We start from the raw sequence: 24204 nt of genomic DNA, 5'->3' as shown, positions 1-24204 counted from the left end.
TAATTCTTATTTCAAGAGTGATATCTCTGCCGATTAAAACAAAAATCAATCTCTTCAGTGTTTGGATGAAACTTAATCAGAGTTGATCTCCATGAGAAATAAGACCAGCAAGGAAAGTGTGGTATCTCTGGTGGTCAAATGAGACATTACTGTTTTAGATGTCAGCTGTATTAAGGGATAGCGATGTGAGTGAGAAAGTGCATTTTGTCGGAGAGGGCTTAGATTAATCTCCGTGCAAGGCAGACTCTCGGGAATACATTATTCAGTGGCTGTCTCGCCACTTAAACCAACTTATCCAAGGATGGGATTCTGCATTTTCACTTTACCTCAAGTTAAGGCAGCCGAGACAAACACATGGCATTTCTTTTACTTTATTGCAGATCATGTCAGTTTTTTAGTCAGGTTTACAGGGTAGCAATACTCAGTCCTTTGGTCCAGATTGAAATATCACTACCCACTGGATTGATTGCCATGAAATTTGGTACAGATATCCATGTTCCCAAGATGATAAATCCATATAACTTTGGTAATTCCCTGACTTCCTCTAGTATCACCAACAGGTCAAAGTGTTCACATAGTTGGAAAAATATCTCAAGATGTACGCGAAGGGTTGGTGTCTCGACAGCTACTGTATGGACTGGCATAAAATGTGGTAAAGACATTTATATTCTTGTCCCCCCCAGGATGAGTTTTAGTAACTTAGGTGATGTCTTACATTTTCATCTAGCACCATCATCAGGTCATCAGGTTTTTTTTTTTTGGTTTTTTTTTTAAACTGCTAACCAACTGCATGTTACCAAGCTGAAGTTAGGAAAGCTCAAAGCACCACTCTACAGCCTCACCGAGTTGCTAGCATGGCTAGCATGGTAGACTGGCATTGGTGTATATTTTTCCTCCTGTCAACAAATACCATTTAGTGTAATAAGTCTACTGTCATTGTGGGCATATTTGCATGCAGATGTTAGTATTTAGCTCAAAGCATAGTGCCTAGATACAGCCTCACCTCACAGAACTGCTTTAAATTTACTTATTTATTCATTCATTCGTCATTCTGCTTCCTTGTGTCTTGATTTTCTTCTTAGATACTGTCCAAGATGATGAAAAACTTCGATACTGTTCAAACACTATGTCCTAACAATATATAAATCTGTTAGCACCACAGATGTATATGGTTATTATGTATATTAAGTATATTATTATGGTTATTATGTATATTATCTATGTATATTAACTCCATTAATGTTGTTAAGTTAGTGAAATTAGGATTTCCAGTAAAGGTTAAGGCTAATTTTAGCTTAGATTTTTCTTTAGGTCAACAAGTACCATGAAAGAGAAAACAAAAACAAAAACAAAATCAAAATGTTAACCTCTCTGTTGTTACTATTAGCATGTTAACATGCTGATGTTAGCATTTAGCTCAGAAGCTACACACAACCTCAGAGAGCTGCTGGCACGGCTGTAACTGTTTTGAATTTAGTTGTTTATTCATACGGTCATTTCTTCCTGCTGACACGCCTTCTTTATCAAAATTATTGTTGAAATTAGCATTAAGGGTAAGGGTTGCATTATTCTATATTTTAACAAACACCATGAGTTGAACAACGGGCATGTTGATCTGTGTTAATCAAATTCCTTATTGAACCAAAAAAGGGCGTTCTATTAAGCACAGGAGTCATTTGGTCAAAGAAAAGACAAAACACAGATGCTTGATCTAGAAAAAGAAGAGGTTAAGTGAACCATTAACAACCATTACTACTGCTGACTGTGGTTTCTCCTGTGCTATCCAAAGTTTACAGGCACTGTTTCGACTGCAAACTCAATAGAATTGAAGACCCCATTGATCAGCAAGGAGCAAGGTCCTGGTACAGTAAAAAGACAGAATTTTCACTCACCATCTGGCATGCCTCTAGTAGCACCTTCATCCTACAATGTTCATTTTGAACTCGAAATCTTCCACAAACAATTCACTCAACCCTCCTTTTCTTTCACAGTAACAGAGTGTAGTTGATGTATCTCGACCATTGGACTGCACAGATGTTGTGTTGCAGGCAGCATATTTGGTCATAGACATGGTTTATAATTAAAGACCTGGGAGGCAGTTCCAGTGTATACTTTGGTGGTTACAACAGCATCCACTTCTCTGAAGGAGATCCTGCCCTGAGGCAGCTGGAGCACTATGCACAACTAAAACTAGACATTCACAAACGATAAATTATCAAACTGGCAGGCTGTTGAAAACTCGACTGTGGAGAGGACTTTATACTCCTTTGTTTTGTATTCAAGTCATGGATGTTTAGTTTAATTTGAGTGGCTCTATCGGGTTATCTTTGCAAGACATGGACATTTTGTAGCCTGGAGAAACAGACTGAACATTTTTAGTAGGTCCATCATTTACACAATAAAATATTTTCAGTCACATAGCCTGTATATTACATTATTAAATAAAGGCTAAATTAATGTGTAATGGGTAAAGGCTTTTTCAAATATCAGACAGCAATCCCAAGGTTTTTGTTTAAGAAACATGTTGTTATCCTTGTATCATAAACTATTCAATAGTATAGTGGGGGAGAAATAACAGATTTGCTTACAGAAATATAATTCAGCCTTCATGAAGTAGGTCAGTAAATGTTTCATGACAGAGCAGTGGGTATGACATAGTGCTCACCAGAGGATGTGTGTTGTGTTGGTGTAGGAATGTCAGTGTTTCTGATTTATCAGCTCAGTCTTTGCCTTAAAATATAACTGACAAACCACTGCTTACTATAGATTAAACTATGATTTTTCATCAGTTTTGTGCTGACTGAACGATACGAACAGGGACTGACAGGTGTTTACATGTAACGTTCATTTGTATTAGTTCTTATCTGAAAAGTTTTCCTTATTTTACCAGTACCAGAGATAATTGTCTTAAATTGTATTGTATTGTTTATGTCCAATTAGTTGAATATAATTTGAAAAAAAATCAAATTTTTCCAACAGTAACATTTAGAGAAAGCCTGAGCAGAGTAAAGGATAGACTTTGTAAAGGCTCTGATGATGTCACACACAGTGTTCAAGGGGAGCTTTTTTTTTTCTGGATGATGGCCCTCTACTAGCTCTTAACACCAGCGGACCAGCAACCCTCAGTGTACCCCCAAGCCCAGCATCACTGGTGCTCCTGAACCTGGAATCTCTGTGAAAGGTCTTGAAATACTTCTCTTAACTACTCAGAAACATATTTGCAGTGGTGGAAAGTAACTTGGTATCCTTACTCAAGAACTGTGCTTAAATACAATTCTGAGGTACTTGCACTTTTGAATATTTCCATTTTCTGCTTTATACTTCTACTACATCTCAGCAGGACTTATTGTACTTTTTACCCCAATACATTTATGAGAGCTACATTTACTAGTAACTTATCAAATTAAAATTTTGCCCATAAGACATGGTCACCCTGTAAAATGTAATATGATGCAGTTATTGATTAAAACATCCAGCAGGATATAAAGTAGTATATGTGGACTTTGTTTTCATGCTGACTAAAACCATATCTCAACATTTCTCTGTTTAACACAATTAGACTACAGCTTTACACTGCCCCTTAGAGGCTGAAAACAATTGATGCACAATCATAGGAAATGGTCAAATAATCCTCAGTTAAAAAAGTGTAAGACTTTATTTACAAATCATTTAATCATTTTAAAACTGTTTTATCAATCATTTGAAGCATTGCTTGGGATCAAATAAAATCATTAAAAACATTTTTTTTCTATTTACACCTTATACAGAAAGTAAGTCGATATAAATATAAAAGAATTTCCCAGATCTCCAGTCTGCTTTTTAAAACCCTTAGGCATTTGGTCATTTCTTGATTGTGTGTGACTGGTTATCTAGCCACGATCCAGGTAGCAACTTCAGTCCTAACTTTCTGCTAATATCCTGGTGAAGTACAGAACTGCAGGCTGAGCAGTGACGTTCTGGATGCTGTAGGCGTTTCCTGCGTGAATAGAACAGACTGATCAGTAAAAAACAAACACAAAATGTATACATAATAAGAAACATAATAAGGGAGAGGAAACAATTTGTTAAATTAAAAACTTTGATTCAACATTAATATATGTAATATTATATTCTTACCACATTTCACCATAAAGGATTGTCCTGGGTTGAAGCGGGACTCTCTGCCATTGATGGTTAGACTCACAGAGCTTGTTAATAAGTTAAAAACCTTTAACAACACAATAAAGAAAGAAATGAATATAGGAGAATGAAAGTATTGCAAGAACTCTGGTGTTTAAGGAGGTCTGGGAAGGAGACTAATAGAATATAATCATATGCGAGAGATAGAAGGAAAAAATTTGTTTACTGACTGTTGTGGCGCTGTGATCCACCCAGAGAGGCTTCTTCATGTAGGAGCCAAGCAGGATCTTTCCATTACAGATGGAACCACAGTTCAGGTCCACCAGGAAGCCAATAGCTCTGCCTTGATAGAAGTACCAGTCAAAATGGTCTGGAGTGATCTCAGCACCATCTACAATCATAAAGAATATTCAGTGAGATTACTACCCAATAATGACTTATGCTTTATACCCTTTCATAAGAAACATTTAATGATTTGATTAAAAATACAGTATGTTGTCTACATTACATATAAAAAGCTAAAAAAAAAAAAACTTTTAAATTGATATAAATCAATATATTATGTGAAAATTTGTTGTATTATTATACATTTTAATGCAATGGGATATTAGTGGGATTAAGCTTACTTTGTATATTAGTTCATATATTAATTTTGTCCACAATGCCCTTGCTGTACTTCCTTGTTTGTTAGATTTCACTTACAAATTTCATTTTACCTTTTAAGTAACAAACTACTACGGTAATTATTGTTCAGTCACAGTAACTAAATCGAATCTTGGGCTTTTTGAGGTCTAGGAGCATCTCTGAAAGATTTCTCCCTTCATACGGAATGTAAAAGAAGTCTAAATAATACAGATTTAAGATACAACACACTATAAATAAAAATACAAACAGGGTTGAAACTCCTTCTTGATCATTTGAATACCAGATGATAAAAGTTTCTGTTAAGAAATAGCATTAAGTCCTTATTACTTTTTTCGAGTATCCATAAAACCAGTGCAAATATATGTATAAATATATGTATAAATTATTTAAAACAGTTTTTTGTTTGTTTTTTTTGTTTGTTTTTTTTTTTTTTTTAAATCAGACATTAAATTTTCTTACTGTCAACAGTGGTAGACCAGAGACTCTTAAACCATTCTGTCAGGTTGGCCTTATCCTTTGGCTGTAAGATCAGCGGTTTGAGAGGAGGCGCACACATATCTGACACAGAGAGCACAGCGTGGGCTCTGGATGATGGCAGAACTAGAGCAAAGAAAACATACAAGGGGAAGTTAAGAATTTTTTTTAAAGAAAACATGGCTTGCTGATCAGAAAATTCAATTTTTACCATTTAAGTATCTACACAGTCCATGATCAAATACTTGTCATTCATATTTAAGTCGATTAAACATGGAACCACCAGCTGTTTAACCTGGTGATGAGAGCTACATATCCAGGTAGCAAAAGTCCAACTCCTGCATTTTTGATTCATCATAAAAGGTGAAAGCGCTTGGTGTAAATATTGCAGCGTGGCTGCCCAGATTTCAGATCTTACAGAGAAACTGTCAGATTAGTTATTCTCATTTCATTAATAAAGACCAACGTCACACTGACATTTCTCTCTACTGTGTCTACAATGAACATTCTATTCACTCAGGCTTCTCCAGTTCCCATTGGTGAGTTAGGAAGTTACATTTTTTTAACTGCAATAAAATTTCTTATTCTAAAACTTTTTCAAAATAAGAGAAAAGCCAGTCTCAAAGCCTGGAATTAGACAACTATAACCACTTGAATTTGTATTCTTGTTTAACAGAAGTGCATTAGTAGTATAGTACAATATTTTAGTTTATTGTAATTATTATTTTCCTTTTACTACTAATAATAAGAGATAAAAAGAAATTTGTGGAATATAATCTCCAATCATAAACTTGAAAAAATTTGTATTTTTAGGCAGATTTATAATGGTAATAAAGAGTTGTATGGGTTACTCATACACTTGAAAAAAAGTTATACCTTTGAGAAATGTTCAGATTCAAAGAAGAAAATATGTGGGAAAAGAGCAAAATGAAAAAAGAAAATAGAAACGCTCAAAATAAAGATCGGAAAGAAGTATATATGTAAATCTAAAAAGTCTGATTGAAATATAAAGTTTTATGAAATAAATTTTATGTTTTGGAACATACTCAAGTCTTCGTACTCCTCATACTGTTCCAGCTCAATTAAAGAGGATGGTCCACTTCTGATGTCATTTAACCTGTCAAAAAAGGTTAAAATAATAAAAACATAACATATACAGACAAAAAGAGGGAAAGGTTTAGAGTGACAGTATTTAGACTTTTCCTTACATGTACTCTGGCTGACCCTTGCAGTCCTGTGGGGTGTCATGGTGGGGGGGGCTGTTCTGTGTGCTCCTGACTTCACCAGCATCCGTGCTGAGTATATTTTTATTAGTCTTACTGAGCGTTACACAGTCAGTAAGAGTGACCTGTTCAGCAGGACCTGCAGTGACATTATTCCTGTTGTTATGACCTATATCTCTGCTGCTGATCACAGTCAGGCTCTCTGTGGCTGATGTGAAAATGTCTTTAAAAGTGGCCAAAGAGCGTTTGACAGTCTTTGGAGCAGACAGTGGTTTTAGTTTCAGTGAGGGCACATGAGCTCCCCCCAGTGGTTTTGATGAGACTGCCATGTTGCCATTTTTGGGAGTTCCAAGTCTAGGAGATCTGCTCTGTTTAGATTGCTTTTTTATTTCCTTACAAGATTTGGTCTCCTTAGGATTAGGCTGCTGACGTTGTGAGGAGATGCTCTCCTCGTCTCCACACATGCCCTTAACCATCCACCAGTTACCAGGAGGTTTCCTCCTCCGTTTCTCTGGTTCTGCTGCGCTGAGCTGCTCCCAAGGTCTTCTGGGAGACCCAGGCGCTGGTGTGCAGGAGATTTTTTCATTAGAAACATGATGGTAGACTCTCTGAAATACCTGATCCCCTGTAAAACATCACACATGGAACATCATCATAAGTTACAAACCTTATTGGTTGATGTTTATGTTCACAACACTCAAATAAAGGTATTAGTTATACCTCTCTACAAACTGAAAACACATTTCAGTTGCCTCTTAAAATGCTTGAGTGTGAGGAAGACTTTTTTGTTTACATCAGCTTGGACCTGTGTAAACAAACCCCTGACCTTACCCAGTGCTGGAATGTACGAGGTACAATTACTCAAGTGCTGTACTTAAGTACTATCTTGAGGTACTTGTACCTGAGTATGTGCATTTAATGCTACTTCATACTTCTAGTTCCAGTACATTTCAGAGGGAAATATTGTGCTTTTTACTCATTTATCTAACTACATTTATCTGACAATTTGCAGACTAAGATTGTACGTAAAAAACATAATAGGCTAATAAAATACAATGTTTTATTAAATATTTACCAGTTCTAAAGACTAAGAAAAGTCAAAAAATGAAAACATATTTATGTAGCGGGATTTTGTTTTTTCCTTCTCTCCCCTTCAGTTAATAATTTCAGGAGCCCTCAGATTTATCTTGCGAGTTTTTGGAAGGGCCGGACCCCCTAGCTTGGGAACCACTGGACTAATCAAACTGTATGTATAGTAGTTAAACAACCTTCATCTTGAGCAGCTACAACATTAAAACACCACTTACACACTGATGCATCAGTATTAATAAGTTTAAAACGGTCATATTATAATATTGCTGTTATTTTACTTACTGCTTTTAAAATTTAAGTAGGATTTTACACGGAGGACCTTTACTTGTGATGGAGCATTTTTAAATCTTGGTATTGGTACTTTTTTAATTAAGTAAAGAATCTGGGTACTTCCTCCACCACTGATCTTACCTGAATTAAGACTGAGATCTTTATGTTTAAAGACCAAAGGGCTCGAGTGCACAGGATCGTGGTCCTGATCCAGGACCTCCTGCTGCTGCTCAATCTGCTCTGCCTCAGTTGTATTAAATACTTCATCCGTTGCTTTCATCTTGTCCGCTGTGTCTCCTGTTGCAGGTCTGTTTTTGTTCCATCTGGTTTTCTTTTCTTTAGCTTTAATTGTGCTCTGACTGGACGACGGCACAGGCTGTTTCTGATTTCTCTTCTTTAAAACTCTGTCCTTCTTAGCCTTTACAGGTGAAGGTTCTGCTGCGCTGGGCTCTTTGTTGTGCTGTTTAAACTTCTTGAGCATAGGCTGGTTGTCTGTCACCTTTATTACCTCTGTGATCTGAGGACTGCTCAACCACCACTGTCCAGTCTGTTTTCTTCTCTGTTTCCCAAGAATCTGACTTTCTTCAGGTGAACTCCTTTCAAACTCAACAGGCAGTTTGTTCTGTTTAGCCTTTTCATCTGATAAATCCTTTTCTGCTTGTACATCAAAATTCATGATTTCTTTGTCTGTGGAAAAGAAAAAAAAAAATTGTATTATATATGAGTTCAGTGAGATGCTTTTAAGAACTTTTAACACTGATTTTGAAGGAAGGGAGGAAGGAAAATCATTGCAATGATTTTAATAAATTTTTATTTATTTTGACTATTTGTTTTCTCTTTTCATTACAAGTTTCTGTTGCCTCCCTATTCATATGTAAAATTACTTCATATTTTTGATCTTAATGTTTGGCTTGTTCTACCTTTCCTAGTTTCGTTGATATGATATGACTGAAAAATGTTTTTATTGTTGTCGGTCAGTTTGGAACACTAAGAGTGCAACTACTTTGTTAAGTAGTTACAATAAAGAATTAATAATTAATTCATAATAATTTAATAATTAATTTTACAAAGTATAGCAATTGAGTCAAAAAATTGTTGATATCCCAGAGAATTTTTGGTTGGATATTTTGATTTTTTTGGGGTTACAGCTACAACAAAAATGAAGCTTTTCAGAGTATACATTTTTAAATCAATTCATTAACTACTTAAATGTCAGGGGGCTTAAATTTGGTCATCTTGTAGTTTACAGCGTTAAAGGAGTAGGAGGAAACAGAAAGAAGACATTTACATTAAATAACTTGATAATAACAACTAACAGAAAGATTCAATGTCAACAAATAGGAAGAAATTTTAAAAGGTAGGAGTTCCTTACCTGAAAGAGAACCCAAGTCTTCAACATCTGCATGCTTCTTATTGTTCTGCTCCTTACTTTGTTCCTTCACAGCCTCCTCATACACCGTCTCCTTTTTGTCTTCAGATCCCTGTATCACTTTTCTGGTCCCCCTTAACGACTTAGCCCTGCTTGTCTTGGCCTTTTCTGAAGACTTTGAGCTCTTCATCTCAGAGGACTTCTGTGCTTTCTTTTCCATTTTCTGAGAGCGCTTTTCTTCATCTTTTTCCCCGCCAGCTGTGTCTCCAGCTTTTTCCTTTGCCTCTTTCAATGGAATCTTTTTGAGTCTTTGTTGTTTCTTTTTATTTGGTTTATCTTGTTCCACCAAGTCACCTGCAGGAAGATCCTTAGGGCTGGACAATTCATACTCATCATTTCTAGGCCAAGTAACTTCATGCTTTGTCTCTCTCCCTTTCTTCTTCTTAATTTTCTGATTAACAGGCAGAATTCCCAGTTTGGTGGTTGCCTTTTCCAATTCATCCTCTTTTTGTGCAGTCACTAATGGGCCGTCCTTTGTCCCCTTGTCTGTTGAGCTATCTTTGTCTGTGCTTCTGCTCTGCTTTTGTCTCTTACTGGTGGCAGTTTTACTTGGGATAGAAAACCAAATAGGTGCATCATCCTCCAAAATCAGGAAATCATCCTCTAGTACAGGAGGAGTAGTTTGAACTTCTACTGGTGACAGCGAATCCCTGGAACTAAAAAAAAAAAAATTTAATGGAATAATCGTTGTTTTAAGTTTTTATATTTAAATATAGGGGCCCTTACTATTCACAAATTACTAAGGTGTACTCTTATTTCAACTCACCATGCAGGTTTGGGCTGTCCGGCATCTCTAAGCTTCTGTTGAAAAGCTGTAATGTCTTTTACCACACGGGTGGACATCTCTGCCAGTGACTGGCTGTGAACACTTCGTGAGTGTTTCTCAGGAGCAGCAAGATCAGGCTCCTGTCTCACAGCTGAAATAAGTTGGTCTGTGTTTTCTTGCCTGGTAATAAACAAAAAGAAAAAAAACAAAACAGAACTGACTGTATATTGTACTGCTGCATTAAACAATTAATGTGTGACTTTTTCTGTATTACATTTTTTTGACTCTTGTCAAACTCAGGCTGTGGGAGGAAAACGTCCTGTGATATGGATACAAATGTAGCCTGACATATCAGCAGGCTGATATTGTCTTATCACAAATATATCAAGATCAGTATGTATGTTGGCAACTATGCAAAGTAAATTTCAGTACAGAAATATTTTTTGACTCAATTCATTATCACATTTTTGTTGTCATTCATAACTATCCATACGTTTATTGTACCACTGTAAAATATTCTGTCACAATACATATCTTTGTAACTCTTAAATGAATAAGTTCTGGGGATGTCAAAATTGAATAGTGGCCAGTGCATTGTACACAAATAGTAAATCGTGATTCCAAGTAATAAATTCTGAAAAGAAGATATTGTTACTGGCTTCAAATAACCAGTATTGTAAGACCACTCAACCAAAGTAAAAGTGCAAAAATAACTGTAACTGTACATTAAAAAGTCATCACTTCTTACCTTGGTGTTTTCCTTTTGCGCTCCAAAACAGGTGTTTGAGGTCTTTGGTGTGTTTTTTCTTTGACTAGGTGACTTTCTTTGCTGCAGAAGAAAGTGAATAAATAAAAATACAAATTTACATTGATGAAACATCAGATACAGATTAAGTGCCTGCAGCAAACTAATCATCATGTTGAGAGTTAAGAAGCCCTTACCATGACTCCTCCACCTTTTTTTTGTGACTGGACATCATGGGTTTGCTAAAAGTAACTTTGCTTGGAAGAGACTCCAACTCAGAGTCATCACTTCTAGATGACAGGAGAATTATTGACAGAAAAGTGTTCTGCAGATTAATGAGTGAAAATATACTGACTCATAATGTTTATGTTGACATGATTATGTGCAGCTCTTGTTTCAATTTATTTCCTACATTAAAGAAGTTAATATGTTTCTTACTCCTCTGTGACATACGCATTGCACCGGGGTTTCTGGATGGTTGGAGACTCTGTATTTGCCTCTTCTTTTCCTTCATCCTCATAATCAAAGAGGATTGGGGACACAATTTGTTTTTTTTCATTGTCCTCCTCTTGTATGCGTTCTACAACCCCATTTTTGTCAACTGGGCTGGATGTCTTTACTGGCCCGTGCACTTTGAATGGAATATCCGAATCTGCAACAAGGGAAATAACCACTTTTTAACCGGAAAAACATTTAACACATTTAATGTGTGTAAATTTAGTATTTTCTCATGAAATACTAGTTTTTAGATCTTACCAATGTCCAGTAGAGGACTGGGTGACCTTGTTGCAGGAAGCAGGCGATCTCCTTCAGGACCCTAAAGAGTTACAAAACATACATTCAATGGCTCAGCACATCTAAAGGTATCAAATCTTGGCCAATTCAAGAAAGGTACATAAAGCCCATGAGCGGATGCACAAGAGCTGCTGAGTCTATCAACAAGCACATAGACAGAAAGTGGAAGACCTATATCTTAATAACTGAGCTGCTGCACTCAGGCACAATACGGCTATTTTGTCTGACAGTTGCACAGATCATGCAGTTAGATTTTGGGAAAATTTGGCGACTGCCTGCCAGACAGTGGGAATTAAATCTCACAAAGGAAAGAGAAAGGTGTATAACTACTGGCTCATCAGCCCTTACTCAAGCATGAACAGCTGCAAATCAGTTAACAAAAAAACAAAACAAAAAAAAAAAAAACACAAAAAATTTGCTAAATCAATCATTAGGGACTTCTCTGATATATTCAGAGAGCCCAGCGCTGGCCAGTACCTAAACAGATATTTCAGATATTTTACCTTTACGTCAACACAGGACACTTTTTGACTATTAATTTATAGTATTGACTGACTGACTGAACATATATTACCATTTTGCATGCTGAAAGTTTTTTGATTAGGTATACCTCCTCTGGGACAAGTGAAGCCTCTCTTTCACTCTGGTTTGTCTCAGTATCAGAGATCTGGAGCAGAGGAGATGGGGGAAACAAGTCATCATCATGTGAGGATGCATCTGAAAAGAATAGTAAATTACAGGTTAACATAATAAAAAAGCAAAAAATTAACTGCAAAATTCTAAAGCAAATAAATCACATACTCAACTCACCCAAGTCATCAAACATCCTATCAACATCTCCCAGTGTAAGCGTTCCTGCCCATTGTTTAGACACACTGAAAAAAAAAAGAATGTCAGTGTTAAAATAGGTTAAAATAGCTGGAATACCAACACTTTATAATATAAAAATAATACAAAACATTATTTGAAAATAATCTCAGTTTGTAATTAATTCAGTTAAGGTTGGTAAGATGCAAATCCCTCTCTAGTTTCTGGCTTTAGCAAAACTCAGAGCACATGAATACTGGAACTATTTTAAGTTATAAAACTGCAAGACATTCCCCAGACATTCCCTTTTTAACATTTTAACAACACGTTCAAATGTACCGTTCTTTGTTTGTAAGGTAGCAAAGCTTCCTCTTTGGTCTCCTCTGTGAACAAAAGCAGGTATAGAGAAAGTTAGCCCTGAGTTTTAACAATGTATATTGTAATTAGTTTACTTTGCAAACTAGGGGAAAAAAAGAAAAAAACAACCAGCAAACAACATGCCTTGAACACTATGTTCAGTTGTCAGTTTATTAGACACACGAAGCTAAAATTACTGTAGTCTATTGTCTAATGCAACGGCCCTTGTTCTTATAAACAGGATGGGCATTTTTTTTTCAAATACTCATTATTCATGTCCCATGTACCATTACTTCATTTGACAACTGCACAATCACAACATAGAAAAATATGAATATGCTATACATATAAACATACATACCTAAATATATATTAGAGGTCTGTAACACCCCCCCCCACCCCCCCCACCCGAAAAAAAAGTAATAATAAACACAAATAAAATACAAATGAACAAAGTAAGATAAATTTACCTCAGACAGTAGGAGACAGTTCATCATTGCAAGTTGGGTTAATATGTCATTTCATTTCTTACTTTATATGTTACTTTTTCCATATGTTGAATTAGCGATCATTGCTGCCATTTTTGAAAAGTCTGCAATCACTTCTACGTAATTAACTTTGCCCACAATTTCTGCCGGCATTTTACGCAAAAGTAGAAAAATATAGCTGATACTAAAGGAAAACTGAACTATGTGTTTCGGTTTTTGAATGGACAAAATAGTAGAAATACCCCTCAGTATTACACAATACAATGTCACAAAATCACAGATTACACGTTATAACCTTAACCTATAACCTACCATAGAGGCAGCGTTTACTACAGGATACTGTTGCATTAGACTGCATTAGGGTAGTTTTAGCCGTTTCAATAATAACAGATAACTGAGTGTAGGTTAACGTTTGTTCAAGTGGTATCACCCCCCTTTCTGAGTTTTGGCTGACGTTACGTGTTTGTTCAGCCCTCCTCCCTCAGTTTCACAAAAGCAAAATAGAAACACAAAACAAATCCCTTACTTACCAAGGTGGGGTACTTTGTTTCCATTTATGATAGCCAGCTATGTCTTCTTTTTAACGGTAACGTTCCGACAGCGAGACCCAAGCCAACAGCTAGCTAGCTATCATTTCGATTTCAATAACTCGTCTTTTTTAATTGCCCCCTAATATGCATCGATCTAAACCCGCTCAGTAAATAGCACATTAGGAATAAGTACACAATTATGTGAAAGCCGGTGAAACAGCTATTTCACTCACTCGATAACCAACGTTAGCGTTAGCAAAACAATAGCGCTCTTTACAATTTGTAAATAACCCGCGCACTCTGTCCTCCACTTCCTACCCTAAGTGAGGCCTCTCAGGCAGCACCATCGTAATGTACCGCAAATTTGGCAGATGCTAACCAACATACTCTGCCTTAAAATTTACAATAAAACTAAAGAATAACATAATCTTGAGTGTAATAATAGTATAGCATAAACTTAACTATCTGACTGGTGGAGCTTGTTGCTGGTGGACAAAGTCTTGGATTGCCACGGACTTTCTGCCTGAAAGACATAATTCTGGGAACAAAAACAAAAGTACCATAAAGGACGCTCTTTTTCTTCTACACTTTATTTTCCGACAGACTTGACTTAATTTGGCCGCCTCGCGCTGCTGCCATCTACAGCATTGTTATCATTGTTGAACCTAATCTAGATTGATTTAATGTCAACAACACAGACATACATCATACTGTTATAATTACTGAGGTTAGGGAGTATTAGACATGATCCCTGAAAATGTATGATAATTGAAAAAATTAAGTAATCTTCATTTTATTTTCCACAGAAAGTCCTCAACCGCCAGTTTTTTTACTGTAGCGTTTTCACCCAAGAAAACAGAAAATAACTGCAAATTCTAATAATATGTGATAGTGTCCATGATGTTTACACTTTTGTAGGAGAAACATAAGGGTATCTACTTGAACTGTGAAATTCTCATTGGAATATAAATTGGCATTTGATACAAAAAAATCTTTAAAAAAAAAAATTACAGTGTCGTGCCTCTGCGTAGTGTTATACTAGTCTCCTTATCAGAGCCTAAAGAGTTGTGTTAGCAATCAATATGTTAGAAAAAAGCCATAAAAAGTTCAGAGAGCAGTTAGCCAAAGTTGAAAAGAATATTTCCAATGAAAACTATGCTGTAGTGCATTTTTAAAAAATATGTATGAGATCAGAATTTAATAAAATGCATCAAAATTTTACAAAATAAAACATTTGGCCTCATGATGATTAACAATGTTAAGCTAAACAAATGCACTTCTATTGTATTTTCTATGATATATGAAATGAAGTATCAGTATGTTATATCATAAAAACCTTAAGAGAGAAATGTTTAGCAAAATATCTTCTTCTGCTTTTCAGCAGTCTCCATTGGATCCATGGCTTCAGGACTGACATCTTCATAGAGGGGCTGTTTGATGTGTCTCCAAACGACCAAAACAATCCTTACGACAAACAGCACAGAGGCTATAGCCAACAACACAGCTGAGAGATCAAAATACAGTCAGCACAACTTTTAAACAGATTTTTGTGGTCACCAATAATTTTGCTGTGTACAGTATCTCCAGATACATTTTTGTACAGGGCTTAGCATTATAATATTTCCTCATACAATAGATATGAAAAAGAAATATATTACATAATTGAGAGCATTGTTCCCAATGTGTCTAATTAAGTTGTAAAGGTTAAAGGTTGTACTCAGTAATTGTTTTCCTTAATACTGTTTTTATTTACTCTTATAACCCCCCACCTGTCATGCTTCAGGAAATCAGTCCAATTAATTTTTCTTGATGTGATGTCATGAGCCAATTGTCAAGATTATCATATACAGTATTAATCACATATAATTCTTATGGAATTCTCTAAAGTGTCTTACCAATGAAGATGCCATTGAGACTGGGTGATTTAGCGTCAAAGTTTTTGTCCAGGTTTCCAGACAGGCCCCAGATCACAACAGGGTAGATGATGAGGATGTACCGCACATGTTTGTCAAGCACAACATTTTCCAAAACAAACCTGTGAAACACCCGCCACATACACATTGCTTCAGAATCTCACTGATATACATCTGAGATTTTGCATTATCAAAGTGAAGGCCACTCACCACACAAGCAACAAAACAGTCAAAATAGAGTACGAGATGGTGGCAGCATCTGCAGGCGACATCTTTGCATCATAAGTCAGTACAATGGTCAAGTTGATTAGAGTTGCAATGGTTGTCCATGTCGTGTATATCATCACACCATTCTGAACCTTTGAATATAGTATTAAAAGTATTTTAGTTCAATATATTGAGACAGTTATTGAGTAAACATTGGACACTTAAACCACATTATATTAACTTCACATGAACAAAAATAGGGTCATATATCCTGGAACATGCAAGATAAAAACTTTCCATGTACTGTACTTAATAATGCAAATGCTCTACATTTGTCATACTGACCAACACACGGAGGAGCCACAGGTCTGCTTTGTGGTATTTCTCGAGCCAGGCTCCATAAATATGAAGCCCATAGCAGGTGAAGCATATCATGGAGTAGTTTGTGCAGATGACCAGGATGAGAAAAACCAGTGCAGCAATCATCGCTCTTTAGTATGGAACAGCACAAAAACACATATTTCATTTTACTGTCTGAGGCATAAACCTATAATATGCTTTACGTCAAGCTTAATTTACAAAGAATGGTCAAAAGAGCCATTCAAAACATCCCAGTGGAGACTCTCACCCTCTGTCCCAAACAAGCAGCCAGCCAATATTCAAACACAAATTGAGGCACCAGCTAATTAAGAATCCATAAGGCAAAACCGCAGGGCTGCAGTAAACGTAGCCATAACCATTCCTACAAGACAAAAGAGCCAAAGTTGAAGATTCAGTCATTCAGAACCGTGTTTAATTGTGAGTTTAGATAGAGATTGCTATTTGCACATTCTTTTTGTTCAGTTTGTAAAAGTTTTGCATTATTTTACAGTTATAAACAAGAAAATGAAAAAAGTTGGCCACAACTTTCTGCAAAGACCCGTCAGGATGTAGATAATCATGGCTGTCAGCCAGATGTAGATGACACTCCAGATGTTAAAGGTCCACGCTGAAGGTGTGATCTGGGTGTCAAACATAGCAGAAACATTGGCTGTATTGGTATAATAAGGACCTATAGGGAGATAAAATGCAAATATTGAGCGAGATTATAGAGAATTATGACATGTTCAACTAATATTTGTTATTTCTTAATGATCCTACAGTGTCCACTCACAGTGTTGCTTAACATCCTCTACGAGTTACAGCAAGTAACTAAAAAAACAGAATTTTGACTTACCAATCCCAACTACTGACAGCCCATTGAACACCAAGCTTATTGCAAAGCCGACAACAGAAACCCCTATCGCAGCGAGACGTCCAAAATTATGTTTTCCCATTGTGGTCTGCTGTGATAAACGAAAATTATTCAAAAATAGAAAAGATTTTTTTAGTTAAACCATATGTAGAGAACCACATCGAGCATATGCAACATGTTTAAGAAGAAACATTATGGAATTACAATTGATATAGGGCACTTCCAAAAATTTAGGCTAGTTCTTTGGTACATTTGGTACATCTCAGATCATTTTTTACTTAAGAAAATGTTAAAAAGTACTGCAAAAAAAGTACTGAAACATTTTTGAGAAAGACAGTTACTCCCTTCCAACTACAGTGGTGATGACCTGCATTTGAGCCTGACCTCTGACCTCCCTCAGTGGCAGGGCAAGAGATGATTATCAGTCACGTTATTCAGTATATCCAGGGGCCATACAGACAATTACACCAAGTTATAGCTTTTTCATAAATCAACAGCCTTCTTATAAGCTTTTCTGAAGCCTATCACCAGGAAAACCTATTTTTTAAGTTAGTACATTAAAAATATTTATGTAAATTTTTTTGGCATTCAAATTTTAAGGATTGAATTTGGACTGGAAACTCATCAAGTTTTCAAAACTACTTGTGTAGTTATAGACTGGTCCATGTACCACTACAACACGCTGCGTTTCGTTCCCACATGCTTAAGACTCGATGAAGTGAAATGAAACATACCTTTTCTTGCTCCTCCCCGTGTGAGCTGAGCGATCAGTGTGAAGAGCAAAAGTAACTGTGGAGAGAACAGAGGACTTCCTGATCTATAGAGTAACTAGTTGTGAAAGAGGAAGGCTTACAACCCCTCAAAGCATCACGTGCATCTCTTATCTTGTATACATTTCTGCCTCAGTGCAGTGGATCATAAAAGACACAAGAACTGTCAATATTCTTCTCCCACACACTTGGTTTCTGAATGATTAACAGTGTATATATTTAGTGTAAATTTATTTAAAATTTTCAAAAATCTACCAATTTGGTAAACCACTGCTGCAGCGAGACATCCAGAATTTTGGTCTACTCCAAAAAAATTAAAAATTCTGTTTATGAACATATAGTCACATAGAGAGCTAGTACTTTGTTACATTTGGTCCATCTCAATATTTTGTACTGAATGTGCAGAATTCTTTAAGTGAATTTAAAGAAATGTTGAAAAATCTGCTGAAGTATCCCCAAGCTTGACCTGTGCTCGAACCTGACCTTTGACCTCGCCAAGGAGCGGAGCAAGTGATAATAATCAGTCATATGCCGTAAAGACATCACAGCGGCCATTGGGACGATTACACCAAATGATGTCTTTTTCAAAAAGGTTGTGGCTCCTAAAATTTGAAACCTTTATAAAGTAGCTCATGGCCCACTTATTTAGACTCATTTTTGCTTCTATTTATGTTGTTTTCATTCTTCATAACTGTGTTTTAAGTCTCAGTGGATTTTAGTGTGTTCTAATTCATGTTAGTTTTATTTTGCTGTGTGATCTATATCAAGTGAAAAAACAGCGTCATAAGAGAAATCCAGAGAGCATATAGAAGTTCCGTTTGTATGGGTTGAAGCTCATGTCTTAGTAGAGAGCAGTACATGATTTAGCCAGGCAAGTACGATCAAATTAGGAGATACTGTAAATGTAATATTTGAAATTAACAAAGCAAAGAGAAAGAAAACAAGGATGTTGTTACAGAGAATGGAACAGCAAATATTGGTACCAAACATAGAAGGACATTATTACAAGGCAAAGGATGGGGCAAAGCACATAAAAACATTACATCTGACAGGAGAAGAGCCAGTTATGTACCGTACAGTTACCTCAGAAGACAATGTGGTTAAACATGCAGCAGAGACAGAACAGTAGCAACACAAAGTAGCCTTGATTTCCTAATATGCAGCCTGATCAGTGGCATCATCCATCCTTAGCATTATGATCCTGTCTTATTCTTTGTTTTGCCATTACTCTACATCTACAAGGCTGTTATTGTACTGCGTGATTACACAGTTGTAGTATTTGTTATCTCTCGAAATCATTCCACCAAGGCATACACTCGAGCAACAAAAATATTTATTTTTAACAGTACAGAAAACAGATGTCAAAATGCATGAACAAAAACAAACAGTAACACCAAAATTTTTCATATTCGTATGAAAGATAACAGTGAAATGTACAATGAATTATGTGTCTCAGGGATGTCAGAGTACAGTACAAGTACACAATTTATTCATAGCTAAGTACATGAGACAACTTAAAATGGATTTCAGCATCTTATAATTTCATACCACATTTATTTTTGTGAGGCTTCATCATGTGTCAGCAGTGTTTGCAGGGCAAAAGTCATCAGTTACAACATGTACAAAACATTCAGAAGTACAGCTCATACAGAGACCATATACATAAAGGTTTATTGGAAAAATATTCAATCAGCATGTTCACTTAAATATCATTTTCTGCTTCTTAGCAATCTCCATCAGAGATATGGCCTCAGGGTTGAGATCTTTGTAAAATGGCTTTTTAATTTGCTTCAAGATGACCAAAAAAGACCCTGTGCAACAAACAAGCTGAGCGCAAAAACATATGCAACATCCAACTGATGTAATTGAGGTTGATTAAGATTTTTTGTAGTTCTTCACCAACAAAGATATTTTGGGGGTAGGAGCTGCACCGTTGTGGTTTTTCATGAAAACCCCCCATCAGCGCCCAGATCACTACAGGGTAAATGGTGAGAGTGAACCTCACATGTTTGTCAAGGACAGAGATTTCCAGCATAAACCTGTCAGAGAGCCAACACATTTGCTCTGGAAATATACTTTTTTTTAAAAATATATATATTAATTTATTAAATGTATAACATGATTTTCCTCTTCTTTGCACTTACCACACAAATAAAACTACAGTCAAAAAAGAGAGAGAGGTGTTGGCAGCATTCGTCTAAGATATGTGTGCATTATAGTTCAGCACAACAGCCAGGTTAACTAGTGTGGCAGTGGTTGTCCATGCTGCATATATGACAACACCATTTTGAATCAGCGACTCAGACAACAGAAAAGACTTAGATGCAGAGACAGAGTCATCTTTCAAATGAAGAACATTACTTAGGAGAGCAGAGTTGGCACTGAAGATGAACTTGCAATTGAGCTGCCATTCTAACTAACACACGGTGGAGCCACAGGTCTACTTTGTAGTGTTTGTTGAGCCAGGCTCCATAGTAATGGTGACCATAGCAGGAGAGTAATATCATGACGTAGTTAATCAGGGCGATCAGGATAAGGAAAGCCAGAACAGCAGGTATCAATCTTTTATAGGGATGACAAATAGAAAAAAGTATGTTTTAATACAGTGATCATGTCTGAAGCAAAACTTTATTACAGAAAAATCTAAGCATTTCAGTCTTGGTGCTATCTGGTCAAATAAAGCAACCAGTTTTCATACGTTTCTTGTGCAGATATCCTACTTTTATTTAATTAAGTCAGGTCAATTTTATCCACACATATCGCCCAAAATCACATATTTGCTTAATGGGGCTTTACAATCTGTACAGCATCGCTCACTGTCTGTCTGTAAACCGTTTATGTGAATAAGAAAAAACTCCCGAAAAACACTTTTAAACCTATAAAGGAGGGATCCGTCTTCCAATAAGACTCATTTGTACAGAATAGACAGAAATAACAATAAAATTCCAATATGGAAAAATGAATGACACACATCCATTTAAAGTGGTAACAGTATCCTTCCAATATTCCTTCCCTTTGTTACTCATCTTGTCCTTTTTGCATTCATTTCTTAAGAATTGTAATAGTTTTGTCTTTATTCTGGAGTCTTATGACCCCTTGGGTTTCTTCCCATTTCCCAAGTGCTTGCCTGTAACAAATAACTGAAAACACTGTGAAATGAATTTCAATTGAAAATGAAGAGGTACTATCTCAATTTCTGTCCCATATGAGCAACTATCCAGTATTGAAGCCCAGGTTCAAGCACCAAGCCACAAAAAATCCATGTGGCAAAACAGGAGGGCTGCAGTAGACGTAACTATAGGCACTCCAAAAGAAAGAAATAACAGAGAGGTAAATGTACACTTCAACATACCAGATACAATGTGGGAGACAAAGATAACCTTTGGTTGTTTTTTTAAAGAAGAAAACTTATTTTCCAAACAGTGTAGAAAGAAAAATATTGTAAAAAATATATATATTTTCACATACTTGAAAGATCAAAGGATGCAGCATTATTCCTACAGTTTTATATCAAATAAATAATTTATATATTACAAAATGATATATGGAAATAGAGCATCAAAACACAGACTTACGTATTCCCGGCCCTGCCAGAGCAATGGACACCATAGTGATGATGACGAAAATCAATGCCAGCACCATGACACTCAGAGGCTAAAGTTATTTTTTCGTCATGGTGGATAAATCCACTTATGTAAAAACACAAGTAATATAAATTAAAACACATAATAATGTGATGTAATGTATTAAGTAGTTCTTCACTAGTATTGGAAATACCATGTTTGGTCCTAAGACCAAATGGCACCAATGTTAGCATTAATAAAGAGGCCTCTTACATACCGTTTATTGTGTGTTGTTGGGTGAAAGCAGTGAAAATGCAACACAAAGACTGCCGTCAAGGAGGGGCTTTTACCTCATTAAATAGAGTCGTCGTAACAGCAAACTTTTATGGCTTAGCAGCATGTGTACATTTTTAAAACCTATATTGTCAAACTTAAGAGACTACCTTCATGTGTCCTTTGTTTTCAAATGATGGACTGGATGAAAAGCAAAAAAAAAAAAAAAAACAGCTGAGATGGATGACTCTAATTCATAACTGAGCTCCATAATTACAAACATTTACTAAAGCCAGACTTTGTCCCAGTAGTCAATGTTTAGTAATAGATCTTTATCACCCAATCCAGCAGGTGAGACCAGGTGAGAGTTTGCTCTGTCATGAATAGCCAATGAATCACTGCAGCTTCGAACAGCTTAATCTTCAGAGTCATGAAGTGTTGGCTCGCTGCCAGCTGGAGAAAACTTATCATGGAGGGGTGGCATTTCAAGGGCAGTGGGTGCAGGGTCTTCAGACAAAAATGTACACTGCTTCTGCAGGCAAATGGCAACAGAAGAAAAAGCCAACGACATATATTACTGAGTCAGAGGGTAAATTACTGTACTACAATTATATAAACAGAGAGTGAACATGAAACCATGAGGCCGTGGACAGATGATGAGACAATGTGGCCCCACATGGGCACAGACATGCAGATGGCCCCACACCCTTCTTACATACGAGCAAAAGCCACACCTCGAAAGAGGTGATAAATGACTACTAATGTCGCGTTGTTTGTTAACAGTAACTTTGCTTTACTTACTATCCTGCCTGACAAAGAGCAGCATCAAATCCTCACATTTGAGAAGCTGGAACCAGGGAGTGTTGGCCATTTTTGGTTTAAAAAATTATGACTATTATTAGATTAGTAAAATAGTTGCAGATACATTTTGAGTTGGTCAACTAATCTTTGCAGCTCTATAATAGATATGATACCACTCGATTATGATTATTGATGCATCATGGTGTAACAATCTTTAATGTTGCATCTAGGTGCGGCTAATTTAAACTTCTTCATGTACTGCTGAGTAGTTTAATCTATAATTATACATCATAATTAGTTTATTATATCTTAATTAATAGTCTTAATCTGTAAAGTAACTAAATCTGTCAGATAAATGCAGTGGAGTAAAAAGTACAATATTTACCTCTTATCTGTAGTGGAATTAGTAGAAGGAGCATAAAATTGAAAAGAATTACTCAAGTAGAGGTAAAGGTACCTCAAAATCCCACTGGTGGTATTTCATAAAAGACACCTGAATTATACTTCACTGGAATCAAGTTTTATTTACAAAATTAGTGTCCAAAAAGTGTAGCCAAGTCTTTTGCAACACAGAAGGCACATAAGAAAACTTTAGAAACCTAAAGTCACAATCCAAATATATACAAAAAAGGGTAGCCTCAAACATGAAACATCTCTCTCCAAACTGCACATTTCTATACACCGTGGGAACCTGAAACAGTCTATGTGCACATGAACATTTTGTTGGTAATTATGTACAGTGTTTTCAGTGTCCACCATCAGCTACCAGAACCTGGACCTTGGCAGCGTCTTCGCAGCCTCCCGCAACTGCGCCTGCGGGCAGTAGCGGCGTGTGTGTGCGTAGTCCCCGCTGGCTTCACAGATGGGACAGGTGTAGTTCCGGAGGATGGGGCAGATGACTTTGCCGTCGTCAGATTTCAGCTTGTGCGACCGGTACACCCTTGGAGACTCCCCGTTCTGCTTGCAGAAGCGGCAGTAGTCTGAGGAAGTCCCGCTGCAGCTGGTTTCCGACAGACTGCTGGCTGAGCTGGTCTCTGTGGAGTTGCTGTACACCTCCCGCCGAGACGAGGCCTGGACGTGGCTCCACGGTCCTGCAGGTTCTTTTTTCGGCCCCTCGGTGTCTCTGCGGTCCACCTCGCGCCTGCCGCACAGCCTCTCCAGTTGTCTGCCCAGGTTCATGTAGTCATGCCACATGTCGAAGCAGTCCCCGTCAGTGAGGAGGGAGCTCTGGTACCCGACTTGTCTTTGCATTGTTGTCATTTCTCTAGAGCACTCGTGCAAAGTTTGTGCGTGTATTGGAGCGTCTCATATTTGTAGACGTTTGAAAATGACTTTCAAGTGCAACAATGTTTGGGTTCTATAAGATAGGTCTCTAGATAGATTGATGGCAGGTGTCTGTAGAAAAAAACTCCTATTGTGCAATCTTTCAAAGGTTGTCTTTCATCTCAGAAGTCTGTCATTTGAGTTGTATGCTTGGCATTATTAGGACATGGCTGGAAACTTACCAAACCTCTATAAGAATTTTTATGAAAATGAAACCAATAGCTACCACATATTTGATTGTATCCGTTAATTGATCAGATCCAAACAGACAAACAACTTCAAACATGAACCTGTAAATGAGTGACAAAACAAAGAACTAATTTTAAATATGAATGTAAACAGATTGCTATGACACTATTTTGTGGATGGCTCAAGATATA

At 36.7% G+C, this 24204-nt stretch overlaps 3 protein-coding genes across 6 annotated transcripts; all 3 read right to left on the bottom strand.

Annotated features, from left to right (window-relative positions):
• Positions 1–3640: 3640 nt before the first annotated feature.
• si:ch211-161h7.4 (ankyrin repeat domain-containing protein 11) lies at positions 3641–14343 on the bottom strand. 4 transcript variants are annotated; one of them, XM_040127586.1, is made up of 17 exons: positions 14203–14343; positions 12705–12748; positions 12369–12433; positions 12133–12275; positions 11520–11580; positions 11202–11415; positions 10961–11050; positions 10767–10847; positions 10019–10198; positions 9196–9908; positions 7965–8510; positions 6447–7086; positions 6285–6355; positions 5224–5364; positions 4350–4510; positions 4117–4207; positions 3641–3976 (listed from the first exon to the last, which is right to left on the bottom strand). In XM_040127586.1, the coding sequence occupies exons 1-17, from the start codon at positions 14272–14274 to the stop codon at positions 3900–3902; spliced, it is 3390 nt and encodes a 1129-aa protein (XP_039983520.1). In that variant the 5' UTR covers positions 14275–14343; the 3' UTR covers positions 3641–3899. The 4 variants fall into 4 exon arrangements, with proteins under 4 accessions (XP_039983520.1, XP_039983519.1, XP_039983521.1 ...); XM_040127585.1 differs by having other exon boundaries at positions 10961–11053; positions 14203–14342; XM_040127587.1 differs by having other exon boundaries at positions 10961–11053; positions 12169–12275; positions 14203–14341.
• A 749-nt stretch (positions 14344–15092) lies between these two features.
• si:ch211-161h7.5 lies at positions 15093–17858 on the bottom strand. Its single transcript, XM_040127547.1, has 8 exons — positions 17829–17858; positions 17077–17182; positions 16767–16911; positions 16489–16602; positions 16206–16350; positions 15864–16012; positions 15636–15775; positions 15093–15244 (listed from the first exon to the last, which is right to left on the bottom strand). Exons 2-8 carry the CDS (start codon positions 17174–17176, stop codon positions 15093–15095), a joined length of 945 nt encoding a protein of 314 aa, XP_039983481.1. The 5' UTR covers positions 17177–17182; positions 17829–17858.
• A 5405-nt stretch (positions 17859–23263) lies between these two features.
• Positions 23264–23761, bottom strand: nanos2 (nanos homolog 2). The gene has a single exon (XM_040127452.1). The coding sequence runs from the start codon at positions 23759–23761 to the stop codon at positions 23264–23266; it is 498 nt and encodes a 165-aa protein (XP_039983386.1).
• Positions 23762–24204: the final 443 nt, after the last annotated feature.

The sequence above is a fragment of the Xiphias gladius genome, chromosome 5 (assembly GCF_016859285.1).
Source record: "Xiphias gladius isolate SHS-SW01 ecotype Sanya breed wild chromosome 5, ASM1685928v1, whole genome shotgun sequence".
NCBI lineage: Eukaryota > Metazoa > Chordata > Actinopteri > Istiophoriformes > Xiphiidae > Xiphias > Xiphias gladius.
This window is presented reverse-complemented; position numbering and strand designations above follow the sequence as displayed.